General features: G+C 39.5%; 1 protein-coding gene across 1 annotated transcript in view; it reads left to right on the forward strand.

Annotated features, from left to right (window-relative positions):
• The window catches only part of LOC124253219 (amine oxidase [flavin-containing]-like), a 90,356-nt gene that overhangs the window by 64,208 nt on the left and 7,479 nt on the right, over positions 1 to 18,669 (forward strand). Inside the window, 8 exon segments of the mRNA XM_046686944.1 lie at positions 3,923 to 3,986; positions 4,726 to 4,814; positions 5,901 to 5,996; positions 5,999 to 6,062; positions 7,875 to 7,971; positions 9,269 to 9,380; positions 10,056 to 10,153; positions 10,955 to 11,066. Coding sequence (XP_046542900.1) covers positions 3,923 to 3,986; positions 4,726 to 4,814; positions 5,901 to 5,996; positions 5,999 to 6,062; positions 7,875 to 7,971; positions 9,269 to 9,380; positions 10,056 to 10,153; positions 10,955 to 11,066 — 732 coding nt within the window.

The raw sequence follows: 18,669 nt of genomic DNA on the forward strand, positions 1-18,669 counted from the left end.
CAAACCCTAAACTTTACCCTTACCCTAACCCAAACCTTACCCTAACCCTAAACCTTACCTTAACCCTAAACGTTACCCTAACCCTAAACCTAACCTAACCTAAACCCTAATCCTAACCAAAAGTACTGTAAACTCGCGTGCTTTCAAAGATGGCGGAAGGTATCCGGTATTCTGTAATCTTACCAAACAATCTCTTTGGCTTTTGGGTTAAAAGTACACCTTAACAATTATTTGAACAAAATGTTTTTACTTCAAATTTACTTGCCCGAATATTATGCCCTGTGGCAACTGCTTAACGTTTTACCATAAATGGGTATCACATTCCCACAGTACTAGTGTTCCTGATATTTTTGCTGATGGAATGTTCCTCTGTAAAGATAATCAATACTTGGCAGCCATTTTAGACATCGGATCCACAGTTTACTTACCAAGGTGTGGCACTCGGATTGTTCCTTGGTAAAGACGATCAATACTTGGCAGCCATTGTAGCCATCTGATCCACAGTTTACTCACCAGTGTTTGGTACAGGGAATGTTCCTCTGTAAAGACTGTCAATACCTGGCAGCCATTTTATACATCAGATCCAGTTTTCTCGCCGACGTGTGGGACTGGGAATGTTAATTAGTAAAGACTTTTCAATACCTGACAGCCATTGTAGTCATCTGATCCCCAGTTTTCCCACCAACGTGTCCACTCAGAATGTTCCTCTGTGATGACCATCAATTCCTGGCTACCATTTTTGACATCCGATCCACAGTTTAGCGACCACTACTAGGACCAGTGTTCCCACCCCACACAACACAGGGGTTGTCCTCTTTTAAAGAGGCACTGAACACGTCAAAGTATCTGATCGTCTAAAATTTGATGTGTCTGTTAAACTTGCTTGCTCTGCATGCTTTATGTGTGTGTGTGTGTGTGTGTGTAATAACATTGTCTTGTTCTGTAATAACATTGTCTCGCTCATCATGTTATTCAAGCACTGTGTTTACAAGTCAAGGTCTGATGATGTAGTAAAAGCACAAGAATCTCTTCAACAGTCGCTATGGCACACTTGAGGACATATTGGAAACAACATCAAATATTAAGTTGCTCTCTGGTAGCAAGTAATTTCAGCAATTTGGTCAGCTCCACATTCTGCAGATACAACTAAACATGGCTATAGCAAATTCAGCTGTAACAAGATAATGTTTATCATCAGCCATATCTACTTTACAATATTATTCTTGGAGCTAGCTTAAGCTTTATTGACTGACTGTCTGACTGAGTTTGGTTTTATGCCGCTTTTAGCAATATTCCAGCAATATCATGGCGGGGACACCAGAAATGGGCTTCACTCATTGTACCCATGTGGGGATTCGAACCCAGGTCTTCGGCGTGACAAGCCAACGCTTTAACCACTAGACTACCCCACCGCCCCTAAGCTTATTGAACCAGTTTAAGGAGAGGTTATAGGCCCAGACCAGTTGAAGAAATCACATGTATGAGTGCACTAACTCGGCACCGATGGGCCAGTAGTCCGAAGCAGAGTTGTGTCCCTTTCATACCCCAGATAGTGGTTTCAAATGCCGGTCCTCTTTAGTTATGTTGCTCGTGAAGATCCAGGTTAGAATATTGATCTTCAGTAACCCATGCTTGTAACAGGCGACTAACGGGATCGGGTGGTCAGGCTCGCTGACCTGGTTGACACATGTCATCGGGTCCCAATTGCGTAGATCGATGCTCATGCTGTTGATCACTGGTTTGTCTGGTCCAGACTCGATTATTTACAGACTGCCACCATATAGCTGGAATATTGCTGATTGCGGCGTAAAACTGAACTCACTCACTCACTCAAGTTTTTTTTCTTCGTTTGTCAGCACCATGATATTGCTAACTGTGAAGATCCAGGTTAGAATATTGATCTTCAGTAACCCATGCTTGTCGTAAGAGACAACTAACAGGATCGGGTGGTCAGGCTCGCTGACCTGGTTGACACATGTCATCGGTTCCCAATTGCGTAGATCGATGCTCGACACATGTCATCGGTTCCCAATTGCGTAGATCGATGCTCATGCTGTTGATCACTGGTTTGTCTGGTCCAGACTCGATTATTTACAGACTGCCACCATATAGCTGGAATATTGCTGATTGCGGCGTAAAACTGAACTCACTCACTCACTTCAGTTTTTTTTCTTCGTTTGTCAGCACCATGATATTGCTAACTGTGAAGATCCGGGTTAGAATTGATCATCAGTAACCCATGCTTGTCGTAAGAGACAACTAACAGGATCGTGTGGTTAGGCTCGCTGACCTGGTTGACACATGTCATCGGTTCCCAATTGCGTAGATCGATGCTCATGCTGTTGATCACTGGTTTGTCTGGTCCAGACTCGATTATTTACAGACTGCCACCATATAGCTGGAATATTGCTGATTGCGGCGTAAAACTGAACTCACTCACTCACTCACTTCAGTTTTTTTTCTTCGTTTGTCAGCACCATGATATTGCTAACTGTGAAGATCCGGGTTAGAATTGATCATCAGTAACCCATGCTTGTCGTAAGAGACAACTAACAGGATCGGGTGGTTAGGCTGCTGACTTGGTTGACACATCATCATATCCCAACTGTGTAGATCGATGCTCATGCTGTTTATCACTGGATTGTCTGGTCCAGATTATTTACAGACGGCCGCCATATATCTGGAATATTGCTGAGTGCGGTGGTAAACAACTAACAAACAAACAAAATCTTCACATATTCAGGTGCTTCACTGAAGTGGTGCCCATGCTGTTGATCACTGGCTTGTCTGATCCAGTCTCGATTATGTACAGACTACTGCCATATGGCTGGAATATTGCTGAGTATGGCATTAAATGACAAACCAACACTTAGGGCTATCCTTCCTCATCAAGCGGGGCGGTGGGGTAGCCTAGTGGTTAAAGCGTTGGCTCGTCACGCCGAAGACCCGGGTTCGAATCCCCACATGGGTACAATGTGTGAAGCCCATTTCTGGTGTCCCCGCCGTGAAGTTGCTGGAATATTGCTAAAAGCGACGTAAAACCAAAAACTCAGTCAGTCAGTCCTCATCAAGCTGTCATGTTAGTGATATGAATGAAAAACTTTAGAAAGCAACAATAAACTCTACTCACTCACTCACTCACTCACTCACTCACTCACTCACTCAATCTATAAACTCCTCTTAGTATGATCTAATTCATATGATAACTCACTTTCATTGATGTAGTGTTTAACTTCATATTGACATGGACCAAATAATGTAAAAGTGACTGCTACATTATGCATGAAAGAAAGAATCCTGGACTACAGCGAGCCGGTGTGATGTATGATGATGTGGATTGTGTTATGGATTTACTATATCATCACTCCTCTGTCCTCTGGGTTACTGTGTGTCTTGCTTGAAACATTCATCATCAACCAACATGCATGAAATATTCATCATCAATACGATTTGTAACTTGAAATTGTTTCCTTGAATTTTTACAATGATTAAATATTCTCAATTCTGTTTGCTCCTATTAAACTGATGCTCAATGGTTTTTACTAACATTTTGTGATTAATTTCAATATCTGGATATGATAATGTTCACAAAATCAATGCAATATGAAGAATGATATGGAGCTAATGTTCCATAGATTTGAATGCTGTTCTCTGTCTAAATTAAGCATTTCTCATCTAAAGAAAGCTGTTAATTTCTTATCTGGTAAATCACCTTTTAACAAGTAATCAGAATTGAAGTTTCTAACAACTATTAATGGCATGGCTACTCCATGATTTGTATATTGTAAGTACAGTCTGAGAATTTAAATACTCAGATGATTTGTTTATGTCAGTTTCAAACAAGAAAGCTTTTTAGTTAAACTAGGGATGTTTTTGGTTCATTTGTTATTATCTAAAAATATGTTTTGTTTTGTTTTGTCAGGAAAGGAAGTTTGTTGGTGGGTCCCAGCAGATTAGTATTAAAATGGCAGAGAAGATAGGAAATGGTAAGTTGACCAGGTTACCAGGTAAATGTGAACTTGTACAATACCGTCTACACATTATATAAAGATCCATGGTCTTTCAAGTTTAAGAAACATGACTATGTACGTGTCATCTTCATTTTTTTAAGATGACAAGATCAATGTCTTCAATTATGAAATGGGGCTATATTGGGGCAGTAGGGTAGGCTAGTGGTTAAAGTGTTTAAGAACCATGACTCATGTCCTCGAAGGCCAAGGTCAATGATTCCCTACATGGGTACAATGTGTGAAGCCCATTTCTAGTGACCCCAATTCTCTCACTCACCCATGTCGCTGTATCACTGGATTGTCTGGTCAAGACTCGATTATTTACTGACAGCCGCCATATAGCTGCAATAGTGCTCAGTGCAGCATTAAACAACAAACAAACAGTCGACTAACCTTTATATTTAATTATGATGAATGTAGTATCGATTTCGACATGGTGAAAGCAACTTTTTAAAATTTGGTAACAGGGAAAAAGAAATTTGTAAAATAAAGCGGATATACCAGTTTAGTTACACTTCTCAACGCCCATGTAAGCTGTTTGTGTCTATCGAAGCTCATGATGTTGATCAATGGATTGTCTGGTCCAGACTTGATTATTTACAGACAGCTGTCATGTAGCTGAATATTGCTGAATAAACAAACATAATTGTAACAGTTTCTGCAACTTACACAGTGCTGGTCTGGCATATGTATGTCTGATGTCTTGCATTTACAGATCGTGTGTTGTTGAATCATCCTGTGTCAAAAATAGAAAATAAATCTACAGAAGTCATCGCACAAGATGTCAACGGCAACAGATACACCGTGAGTGACAGCATTTTGTAGGGGTGACACGTTATACCGCAGTATTAGTAGAACCGCGGTATTTTGCCTTCGGTTCGGTATACCGTAATGCAATCCAAAAATCAGTATTTTCGGTTTTCGTACCGTCATTTCTATCTAGTCATAAAATGACAGTTTTGTTCATTCAAAATAACAAAGATTATGGCTATTTATTATCCATGTTATATTTATTAAACAATGTAAGGTTTTTCTCTTGTTGTTGTAAATTTTCTGCATTATGAGCATATCTCATATACCGAACCGAAACGGACCGAACTGAAGGCCTTGTACCACTATATGAACTGTACTGTGGTAAGAGTGTATTTGATGGTGATCAGTTGATACACAACACTTATTAAAATTTCTGAACAATCTGACCCATAATTAAGTATAAAACTGGAATATTGCAACTAACAAACAAAAAGCAATAAATACAGTTTAAGTCTGTTGTGTCATAGTTAAAGAACCTACGTAAATAATTCAAGATATCTGAGTTTGACAGGGCAGTGAGGTAGCCAAGTGGTTAAAGTGTTCACCTGTCACGCCGAAGACCCGGGTTCAATTCCCCTCATGGGCACCATGTATGAATCCTATTTCTGGTGTCCCCTGCCGTGATAATTCTGGAACATTGCTACAAGCGGCATAAAACCCAACTCACTCGTTCACTTACTTCTTGGGACCGCCTCCGTGGTGTAGTGGTTAGAGCGTCTGCCCGGAGAACGGAAGGTCACGGGTTCGATCCCCCGACCGCGTCCTACCAAAAGACGTTAAAATATGGTACTTGTTGGTCCCTGCCTGGCGCTCGGCATTAATAGGTACAACAAGGACTGGTTGGCTCGGAGTGTCTGAGTGGGGTATTCATGCTTCACTGCGGCATGGTATCTCAGTGGGCTAGCAATATAAAACCAGCTTCAGTCTGGGCTAGTGCAAGTAGCCGCACACACACATACACACGCATGCACGTTGTCATATGAGCGAAATATTCTCAAGCACGACGTTAAACCCAATTTCACCTCACCTCACTTACTTCTTGTTGAACTGTTTATAACATGTTTTTCTTCCTGGCAGGCGAAGTATTTGATCGTGGCATCCCCCTTGCCCATCCAGAATAAGATCATCTATGACCCGCCATTGCCAAGTCGACGTAACCAGATGCTGCAGAGGGCGCGCCGATGGGATCGGTCATCAAAACATTCATGTACTACAGCACACCATTCTGGAGACGGAAAGGTTAGTACTCTGAACATTATTTAAAAGACAAGTTAAATCAAAAGGATCAGATGTGCTTCTAGTAACCGGCACTGACCAGAAATGCAGTCTGCAGGGATTTACGCGAATTCCTGCATCCTTTACACATAAAACTTGACAATGGACGCAACAAAATTTATTAGTGCATCCACAGATACTCAGAAAAAGTCCAAATACTTTTTGTAAAAATTCCAATAAAGTGACAGTAAGTTATCAGTGAGTTTGCTATTAGCTGGGTTATGGTATTATTTGCAATTCAATTACTGTAACAATGTGATGATCATGATACACAATACAATAACAGTATCAATAATAATATCTATATGTCTGGGACCCTCATTTTGTAGTCCAGGGCCTAGATTTTCGAAGCTCTCTTATCGCTAAGATAGTCGTAAGTGCCATACATTAACATTAACTTACAACTATCTTAGCACTAAAAGAGCTTCGAAAATCTAGGCCCTGGACCCCTGAAAATTAAGAGTATGAGTCCCAGGGACCCTCAAATACAGGACTCAAGGTAAATCCCTGAGTCTGTCAGTAGATATCGTGCATATATATCACTTCAGATTAAGAAAACCAATACCTTTGAAATTAATATCATGCATCAACATGCTGATGTCATCATGTATAAAGCTTTAACTTGTGGATGGTGAATGTGTGGATGGATCTCTCTCTATCTTTCTCTCTCCCTCCTTCGATTTCTCTCTCTCTTGCTCTCTCGATCTCTCAAGCAAGTAGTCAAGTGAGTCCATTTGATTTACAAAACATAACCCATGGATTATCTCTTGTCGTACCCTGTCAGTGACAGGCAGACAGACAGATAGACAGACAAAAAGACACTGACTGACTGACTGACTGATTGAGTCAGCCAGTCACTCACTCACTCACTCACCAAGTACTCAAGTCAGTCCACAGTACTTTTGACAAAACAAGGATTATCCCTTGTCCAACCCTGTCAGTTACTCATACAGACAGGCAGACAGACAGACAGAAAGACACTGACTGACTGACTGACTGATTGAGTCAGCCAGTGACTCACTCACTCACTCACTCACTCACTCACCAAGTCAGTCCACAAAACAAGGATTATCCCTTGTCCAACCCTGTCAGTTACTCATACAGACAGACAGACAGACAGACAGACAGACACTGACTGACTGACTGATTGAGTCAGCCAGTGACTCACTCACTCACCAAGTCAGTCCACAGTACTTTTGACAAAACAAGGATTATCCCTTGTCCAACCCTGTCAGTTACTCATACAGACAGACAGACAGACACTGACTGATTGAGTCAGCCAGTGACTCACTCACTTACAGACAGACAGAAAGACAGACACTGACTGACTGACTGATTGAGTCAGCCAGTGACTCACTCACTCACTCACTCACCAAGTCAGTCCACAGTACTTTTGACAAAACAAGGATTATCCCTTGTCCAACCCTGTCAGTTACTCATACAGACAGACAGACAGACACTGACTGACTGACTGATTGAGTCAGCCAGTGACTCACTCACTCACTCACTCACCAAGTCAGTCCACAGTACTTTTGACAAAACAAGGATTATCCCTTGTCCAACCCTGTCAGTTACTCATACAGACAGACAGACAGACACTGACTGACTGACTGATTGAGTCAGCCAGTGACTCACTCACTCACTCACTCACCAAGTCAGTCCACAGTACTTTTGACAAAACAAGGATTATCCCTTGTCCAACCCTGTCAGTTACTCATACAGACAGACAGACAGACAGACACTCTAGATCCCTTATGTTGGAGTTTCTTGTTTCAGGTCTGTGTGGGTCATCAGCTATCGATGACGAGGAGGGGCTGGTGGGGTTCACCCTGGATCACGTCATGCCAGATGGATCACACCCAGCTCTAATGGGGTAAGGCACATCACGGCATGTGCACACGGCAATCTCTGCTTCCCGTCACTTGTGAACCAGTGTTATGATTAGGGGTGACTATTGAGGGGAAAACAACTATTGCGACCAACTATTGCAATACTATTGCAATAGTTTTTTTCTCTCCTTGAATTGTCTCATTTGAAGTCATTTCCCAAATGAATGTATAGTTTATATGAAATAAAAACAAGTTGTTTCAGTCTCTTTTAATAACTGGCCAGAAACTTGAAACCCAGATCAAGTAAAAACAGTTAACAGGTAAGAGGGTGTATAACTCAAAATCAAAGTGAACGAATCTGGTACTTCCTGTATTTTGCGCTGTGCATTTATCAACGGAAGTCAATTACTAAACTATCGATAGTCACACCTACTATCGATGCATCGATAGTTTTTTGTTTCTACCATCGATTAATTGCTATTGGAGACTCAACAATTGCAATCCATCGATAGTTTGATGCATAGTGACAGCACTAGTTAATATAATGGAGTTATGACATTTGTTGAGCTACAATCCCTTTGAGAAACTTGGGCCTGCAGTTGTTTAATTCCTATCCAAATATTTCCAGACTTCATGCCACTTCAAAGCAATGACAGTTCCTTACAAATTTGTCTTTCATTAATGCTGCTTGTTGCATTTAATGCTTTACAGAAACTGTTTTAGACAATGGACTCAAGATTCCCCCTTTTCAAATGTACAAAATACTTATCGAATGAAGAATCTCATATATTCATGAGAGTATGGGAATACTGGTAGTACATAATATTCTTTTCTGCTAATGTTCTTAAACTTCATTTTAGGTCAGAAGTGCATGATTCTGCTAGCCCAAGCTTTTGCATTGGACTTATGTGTATATATCTGGTCAGTTATCTATATTACCTGAGGGGTTGGTGGGGTAGCCTAGTGGTTAAAGCGTTGCTCGCCCGAAGATCCGGGTTTGAATCCCCACATGGGTACAATGTGTGAAGCCCATTTCTGGTGTTCCCCGCTGTGATGTTGCTGGAATATTGCTAAAAGCGGCGTAAAACCAAACTCAGTCAGTCAGTCAGTATTACCTGAAATTACTGGACAGAATATTTTTTCTGAATTTGCAGACAGGTTCTGTAATTTTAGCGTCAGTAAAGAGGGAATGGAGAAACAGATTTCAAGATCTCGTTTTAAATACTTTGAATGTAACGTTTTGTTACACATAGTAGTACTGTCTATCAATCAATTTTCCTTCTGACTTTGCAATACTCCACGACCACTAAGATATGAATTATCGGTGGATTGTTTGTCCAGGTTCATCTTGGCTGACAAGGCAAGGAGGTACGTGGAGTTGACGCCGGAGGAACGGAAATCCAGAATAGCTCACTTATACTCCAAAGTCTTTCAAACTGATGAGGCATTGCATGTAAGTGGTTTTTGTTTAGTATGCACATTTCTTGCAAATGTCACAATGCATTTCAGAATATTTGAATGAGGAATATTTTTGTTTAATCTATTCAATAGATTGTATAGATTTAAATTTCGTTTAGCAAATTTCCACCATATACATATTAGTAGTAGCACACAAGTTCAGTTTTGCCTGTTCAGTGCTTTGAGAAATCTGGTCCTAATTCCAGATGTAGTCTGTGCACGATCAGAAGGGCTTACCCATGAAGATCCGGGTTAGAACTGGTCTTAAGTTGTAAGAGGCGACTGATGGGATCGGGCGTCAGGCTCGCTAACTTGGTTGACACATGTCATCAAATCCCAATTGTGTTGATCAATGCTTATACTCTTAATCACAATATTATCTGGTCCAGATTAGATTACTTTCGGACCGCCGTCTTATAGCTGGAATATTGTTGAGTGCGGCATTATACATCAAACAAACAAAACAATGTACAAAGCGATCTTAGCACTAAGATGACCATAACTAGCTGCAGTATAGTAACTATGTAGCATCTGTGACATAGCATATTGTGCATTATTAGTAAAGGATCTATGTATTATGAGAAGGACTGGGTAGGGCAAATGTTACACATCTTATATTGCTTATATTACTTAGCTGTATTTAGTAACTATGTATCTATTTGTCACATAGCCTGTGCATTATGAGGAGAAGGACTGGCTAGGGGAGCAGTGGTCCGGGGGATGTTACACCACCATGATGCCTCCTGGGTACCTCACCAAGTTCGGCAGGTGAGTACATCCGATAAGTACGCCAGGAAGACTTTGTTCTTTTCTATAGTATTCTACATTATCAACAGTCCTGGGCCTCGTTTCACAAAGCTCTCATAAGCCTAAGATCTCAGTAACATTTCTCGTAGCATTCAAATCTCCTATGCTGTAACATAGGAGGTGCATAATGCTGAGAAAAAGTTACTTAGATCTTAGACTTTACTTTGGAGAAACGGGCCCTGAAGTGGACCCTCTATTTTTCTGTTACTTATGTGTAGTTGCCCCATTCTGATGATCTAAAACAGCTGTGAAGTCCTTACTTTTTTCATCAGTTTATTTTTTTCTCAGTGAAAAGTTGCGAGTGAGTGAGTGACTTAGGTTTGACTCTGCTTCGAACTGTGTACAAGTGATATCACAGTGTGTCAGCTTAATGTGGTTGGAAATACATGCAAGGTCTTTACTAATTTATTTAAACTCATAAACTTGGGCATGGTGTTGAATGTAATTGGTGGAACCCTGGGATTCAAACAGTAATAGATTTGTGGCATGCAAAGAGAAGCAACTATGCATAACAAATTGCGGTACCCGACATGACTGGGCCCTTTGTGTCCCTTTTTGATGAAGAATCATGATACTGTTTGGTACATCTGATAGAAAGAAAACATCCAAGTTCGCTGCCGTTTGCCCACTTGGGTCTGACGGGAAATCAAGATTGGTATAACAGGTTTAAAGTTTGGGCATGGTAGAAATTATTTTGACCAGAATTTAGAGGGTGTTGGCAAGCATCACATCACTTTTTTTATATATACTGTAATTCTTCAGTGATCTGAGGAAGCCCATCGGCAGGATGTACTTTGCTGGGACCGAGACGGCAACCAAGTGGTCCGGCTACATGGACGGCGCAGTGCAAGCTGGGGAGCGGGCTGCCAGAGAGGTAGGAGACGACTTTTAACTGCATCTTGTGGGATGCTGGTACATTATGTGTATTAACCTTAGAATGACAGCATGACTCTAGATCAGTGTATGTAACACACATCCTGTGTAATGGGAGAACATTATTTGTCCCAGAAGAACATCCTGTGAACAACTCATGCATCATGAGGAGCTTCACATGCAACGCTGAAACATCATGTGCAACGCTCAAACACAATGTCCAACAACTGAACATCATGTGCAACACACAAATATCCTGTGTGACAACTGAACATCACGTGCAACACACAAATATCGTTTGTGACAACTGAACATCATGTGCAACACACAAATATCCTGTGTGACAACTGAACATCACGTGCAACACACAAATATCGTTTGTGACAACTGAACATCATGTGCAACACACAAATATCCTGTGTGACAACTGAACATCCTGTGCAACACACAAATATCCTGTGTGACAACTGAACATCATGAGCAACACACAAATATCCTGTGTGACAACTGAACATCATGAGCAACACACAAATATCCTGTGTGACAACTGAACATCCTGTGCAACACTCATAAATCTTGTGTGACAAAGGAATATACTGTCCAATATTTGAAAATCATGTGCAACGCTAAGAAATACTATGTGACAGTGGAACATTATGTGCAACATTTGGACATCATGTGCAACTTAAACATCCTGTGTGACAATCCAACATCATATTCAACACGCGACAGTGGAACATTATCTGCAACATTTGAACATCATATTCAACACTCAAACATCCTGTGTAACAATCAAAGATCGTATTCAACACTCTAACATCACGTGCAACACTCGATCACTGGACCATCATTTGTCATTGTTGGTTGGTAATTGGGGGGTTGTAGCGGAATTGTCATTCATTTAATTTTTTGTCTACAATTGCCTGCAATTATTTTTGGTCTTTGTGGTTCACACTTTCCTGTCATGTTGTTAGTTGAAAAGTTCCCTATTTTCGCTAACTTCGTAACATGTGTTACATAATTTCTCCTAATGATGAACGCGAGACATGAACCAGTATGACGACCATGTTTATTCCATGATATGAAGGTACAGTGGAAACCTCCAAAGTAAAGACCGCTTAACGAAACAGACCGGATAAGTAAACACTTTTCTTTGGTCCCGGCTAATTTCTTCATTAATTATCACTATTAGAGTCTGGTTAACTAAACTCGGATAAGTAAACAATACTGCTTAACTAAACGTCTTCTCACGGTCCCTGGAAGTAAAGTACTTACCAAAAGAGACTGGATAACTAAATTAGCGATCACCACATAATCCGACATGAGGGGCAGTCGTGTCAGTCTCCAGTCAAACAAACATCCTACTTACAGCTCGCTGGCGTCATGCAGTTGACAATACGCTGACAACTGTACTTACAAATGTTATCTGTTATTCTGCTGTATACATATACATGCATATGGTTGTCATTTGCAGGTTTTGATAAGTTTAGATCAGTAAAATACCTGATAAGTAAACAATTTTGGCAAGTCCCTTGAAATTTTACTTATCAGGTTTCCACTGTACATTAGACTAGGAAGTGAAGTCATATGATATGAAACATGAACATGTGGAACTGGGAATTAGGAGATAAACATCGTGTGTTAGCCAATTTCCGGGTGTTATTGAGTATTTAAATCATGGGAATTCATTTGGGACCGACGGCGAATAATGAAATATTCCTGCGCTTCAGATATTCAATAACACCCAGAAATTGGCCAACACATGATGTTTATCGCATTATAAACACAAAAGTAAACCAAAAGGTCCACACAGGTGTCTGCACTCATTGACATCGGGTATGGGTACATCAGCGAAGTTTCATCAGCCACCGGTTTCGGCTGGTTCCCATGGTAGCATGTAGAATTGCATCTGCAGCATCTGGACTTAACGTGACAATATGATTTGAAATATGTCACCACAGCTGACGACGCAACAATACAATTGTGTGTGATATATGTACATGTCAATACACAGTGAATAGTCTTGCAATTTTCGGGAATCGAATACCATTCGATCATGTTTTTCAACCAATCAGATTACAGAACACAGTGACTTTTGGTTTACAATGAATTATGGATTCAAAGGAATAGTATGTTTTGGTTCAAAATGTGTCTGAGTTTATATAACATTCTGAACAACTATTTTGTTTTAATCTGATGGGTTGTAATAGCATGTCAGTTGTTGTCATCATTCTTTATATTTTGTTAGTTGTTTACTACTAGTAATATTATTTGAAACATGAACATGTGGAACTGTGAATTAGGAGATAAACATCATGTGTTAGCCAATTTCCGGTGTTATTGAGTATTTAAAGCATGGGAATTCATTTGGGACCGATGGCGAATAATGAAATATTCCCGCGCTTCAAATATTCAATAACACACAGAAATTGGCCAACACATGATGTTTATCGACATTATAAACACAAAAGTAAACCAAAAGGTCCACACACTGTGTCTGCACTCATTGACATCAAGTATGGGTACATCAGCAAAGTTTCATCAGCCGCCGATTTCGGCGGGTTCCCATGGTAGCATGTAGAATTGCATCTGCAGCATCTGGACTTAACGTGACAATATGATTTGAAATACGTCACCACAGCTGATGACGCAACAATACAATTGTGTGCGATATATAGAGAATCTCACCCAAGTGTCTTCTGATATCAATTATATCAACACAAGTTGATAAAGTTACAAATATCCGAGGCTTGCCGAGGATATTTTTACTTTATCAACGAGTGTTGATATATTGATATCAGAAAGATTCGAAATGAATTCTATTTATCATCCAGAATCACTCTTCATTAATTTTCAATGAAAATGTACACCTCTGAACATGGTACTGCCATTAGACTTGCAGTACAGCGATGTCATAGCATTGTTATGTCATCAAGTACATGACGTCATAGCATTGTCAGGGCATTGTACAAAATCTACTGTCAAAACGATATCTCCTAGGAGATATCGTTTGATCTCACACAAGCGATATCTCCTGTGGAACACAGTTTTGGATGATAAATGTACGTGTCAATACACAGTGAATAGTCTTGCAATTTTCAGGAATCGAATACCATTCGATCATGTTTTTCAACCAATCAGATTACAGCTCACAGTGCAGGGCTCCAGATAATTTTTCAACATCAGGAGTACGTACGTACTCCTTATATTTTCAACAGTGGAGTACTGGAAAACAATTAGGAGTACAAGTTGGACTTACAGAAGTATCAGTAATCTTGTGTTTCGTTCTTATATGCACCACAACATTGATCTCTTATCTAAACAGGTCAATAAACAATAAAACAATACTTAAAAAAAATTCGTCTCTAAATGATTCTAAGACCCTACACCATTGCTGTAGTGCGTATCTGCTACGTTTTCTAAAATTATTTCCTACTGTATCGTGCCTATTTTATATCCGTACATACGCCGATACGGCCCTTATCTGGAGCCCTGACAGTGACTTTTGGTTTACAATGAATTATGGATTCAAAGGAATAGTATGTTTTGGTTCAAAATGTGTCTGAGTTTATATAACATTCGGAACAACTATTGTGTTTTATTACCTACGAGGGCGAAAATATAGGGGTTCATATTTTTCATACGATGCCCTAGGGCAAAATATCACTTTGTTATGGTGGTGTGACGTCATGAACAATGCAATGACGTCACGTTTCTTCTGTGACTTTGCGTTCTACATGCGGCAGCGTAGCCAGCCTATGTTTGAAAGCAGATTTGGGTTTATTTTCAATTTGACAACTTCGGTAATAAACAGTGTTAGAAATAGATTCAAACTGTCACTAGCAGGTGGGGCTAATGGCCCAAATATGTCACTAGACCTTCAGATACCTTACTGGCCCGATTAATTCATGGTAATTTATAGACAATAAAACAGCACATATGAGAATAATTAGAATATTCATTTCACAAAATAATTGTTTCAAACTATTAACTCTGAGCCTCTGACATTGATGGGACACACTCTAAGAATACCCATATATTTTCAAATTATCTTCATATTAAATTATCTTACGGACTTCAGTCATCTAATCATTCCCAACGAAACTGCACAATTCAGAGAGGATAGTGAAAAAAACCAAAATCACTTCAGTCCAAAAAAAAGTTATTTTCCAAAACTACAACTTGTAAATGAACAGTCTGTACTTTTTCAGCACTCAGTGAACATTATTAAACTTGCAGCACTAGTTTGAAGTAAGGTACCTGTAAGCGCCCAAGTAATTTACATTCATGGGTAACTAGTAGTACCAACATAAACCACGAGAAAATGAACTCTTTTGTTCTTGTTTTGATTCAAACATCGAATAAAGAAACAATTAATACATCTGAAAAACATAAAAAATGTGTACTCAGTAAAGCATATGTCACACTGTTGACGCCACATAATACCTGTTCAAGATCCAGAATTGACTGAACCACGCATAGCACATTTACATTGTATCGAAGATTAAATCAGAAGCCTGAAAATAAAACGTTCCCTTTCAAGAAAACGCCATGGAATCATACCGGTACAAAATGGGAATGAATATATTTTGGCTTTACCATCTTACAGTTCTACTGCGTGACGTATATTATGTTGTAACTTACTTTCATGTTAAATTCAAAGACTGAATTTCGATCAAACTCCACAGATGACAAAAACAGTAAAAATCTTTGCTACAGATATGTAACATATTTCTGAAAACATGTCCGAGACAGTCGTGCAACATTGAGATATCTACAAGCAACAATTACACAGTGAGACATTGGAATAAAACATTTGTTTACTTTTGTATCTAACCTCATTTATGGTAAATCAAAGAACAATCTGTATAGTTGACAAAACGTACGCTTCAATTTCATCAACATGTTAAATCGTTTTATCATCTTAAGTAATGATTCCGAAAGAAATATTTGTATGAAATTTACCTAACACCTTTCGTAATTTACGTTAGGGTCAAAAAGTGGTATGATCGACAGTGGAATCCATAGAATGAGCATTGCTTTGCTCGCATGCAGAAATTCGGTTACCAACACGTGATTGTTGGTGTTTTGGGGTTTCCCGTGTAACGTCATGGACCATTTATAACTGTCAATTAAACGTAAATTACAAAACTTAAATTACATTTTGTTTATCTAAAGTGATCATCCGGGTTCTGAGGCTGTCTGTCTGCGTCAATGCTGTATTAAACTATAGAAGGAAATGTTGGTTCATAATGCCTCGTAGCAAAGTTACAATATCAATAACGGTCACGTATGATTACGTTCTTAAAAAATCGGTCTTTAAAACGAACATTACTGGTCTGTGTACAACTAACCTGTATCTCTCGTAGACATAACCTGCTTGTTGTCTAAACTATATCATTCATTTTTTGGTATTGTAACACTGTAAAATTATTGTCCTCCTGAGAGGGTACGTAAGTCCCAAAACATTCAAAGTAAATTTAAACTCTCCACTTTTTTAATCGTAGCATATGTGTATTTTTAATGTATGGTTAATTACATCTAAATTGCTAACAGCTGAAGGGATGATGTAAATCCAGCTAGGGCCCAAGCAGGAAGCTAATGTACTGCAAGTCCCCATGGCCCTAGTATGGTGGTCTACCTTCAGTTGCTGTTATCTATAGCCAGCTTTTATATTGTATTGTACTATATAGTATATGATTTTAAGTTCAATGCTAGTTTTAAATCTCTAACTGTGATATGCTAGTTGTTTACTGTCCTTTCGCGACAGATTTTATATTTTAACCAGGGGTTCAAACATCCCATTGCCCGACGCCCGGGACAAGTCAGTTTTCATTTCGGGGAATCAAATAATGGTATCTTACTTGTCCGTGGGCTGCTAGATAATTTCCACATATGGTTTCAAACTGCAAATAAACTTGGATTAAATTCCATATCTGCTCAAAATGTAGCTATTAAATTTCGCAATGATAAGGGCGGTGGGGTAGCCTAGTGGTTAAAGCGTTGGCTCGTCACGCCAAAGACCCGGGTTCGAATCCCCACATGGGTACAATGTGTGAAGCCCATTTCTGGTGTTCCCCACTGTGATGTTGCTGGAATATTGCTCAAAGCGGCGTAAAACCAAACTCAGTCAGTCAGTCGCAATGATAATAAAGTAGAGTTATCTTTCTTTGCTATTTATCACTTTTCAATAAATAGTCCAGTAAGCATTAACATCAAATACCATGTTGGTTTCTTCTTTCATAATTACATCATGATTATGTCATAAAAGCGGGGCAAGTGGAAAATTAGTCAGGACAAGTTACTTTCTTCAAGTCACTTGCCCAGTGGCAAGTGACTTTTTAAAAAGATTTTGAACCCCTGTTATAACATTATAAAGTAGTTACATATTAACTGTTTTAGTCACGATATGGCTGAAATATTGCCAAAGTGACTAAATTGTAACTCACACACTCACTCAATTTGATATTGTAACAGTTTCTAGTTTTTAGTTGTGGGTAATACAATCTGACCTAACGTAAATTACACGCGTGCTGTCGACAATTGTTTGTTGCTTACATTACAAGTTTGTATGTTTGCACAGGTGTACTTGATGGGGTTTTTTCATAAACAGTTCCTGATTGCTTTCAAAACTTAACTACATTTGACTTGTGGTAGCGGTGGTCATCTTAGAGGCAGCTTTTATTGACGGGAACGTCACTCACCGACACCAATAAAACCGTACCCCCTACCCATGTATGTCAATCCATACTAGGCATTTGTTTCAATGACGTGTTAAGTTTTCTATTCTTTACTTGTTATCATTAATGTATTTAAAGATCTAAAAGTGATTTTGGCCTCATGAATCGCATCTTGCAAACTCAACGACTGCAATTGTCCACTCTCACTGGGAATGATAGTCTGTCATACAGACCCTGAAGCAAATGTATCTAAGAAATCCCACGCAAGTCTAGAAAATGTGGCAAGTCTAAATTTCCACAGCTTCTGAAAATGAAGAAAGTCCCTGGGCTCCTTTTTATTGTATTTCCCGTCAGTGACACAATGTCAGGAAGTCGACTGACTTTACTTTGAGTGCTGGTCCATTGTGTACGAACAGGACACAGACATTAGGACTAAGCAGCATCTTCCGCACAGCAGTTACATGGAGCATTGTTCTTGTATCTGTTTATTCCTGGTTAGAGAACAGACTAGAAAAATGATTAGTCCCTGAAAATATATATAATTTTGATAGTAACAAATAAACCCATTTAAATTGAAAAGGAGTCCCAGTGAGCCCAGAGATTCAGGAACCTGAACCTGAGAAAATCTAGACTTGCTTCATTTAGAGCTTTAGTACTGCAGGGAGGGCTAGGCATTAGGGACAATAATGTGGTTCAGGGACTGTGAGACATACTAAACCCTCCTCAGCCGCCTGGGTTTTACTTTCAACCAGTGGTGAATGGCTTCATTGGGGTCATACTCTGGCACTTCAGAATCTGACCAATGACGTTACTGCTTACGATTTAGATAGTTATTTGTAACAACGTGCATTTGACTATTTGTTTGTGTTTTTGAGGACATGATCAGCTCCTAAATTATCACTAGCCAGGCGGGCCAGCTTCAGC

Source organism: Haliotis rubra, unplaced genomic scaffold (assembly GCF_003918875.1).
Source record: "Haliotis rubra isolate DU_JTF1 unplaced genomic scaffold, ASM391887v1 Scf535, whole genome shotgun sequence".
Classification (NCBI taxonomy): Eukaryota; Metazoa; Mollusca; class Gastropoda; order Lepetellida; family Haliotidae; genus Haliotis; species Haliotis rubra.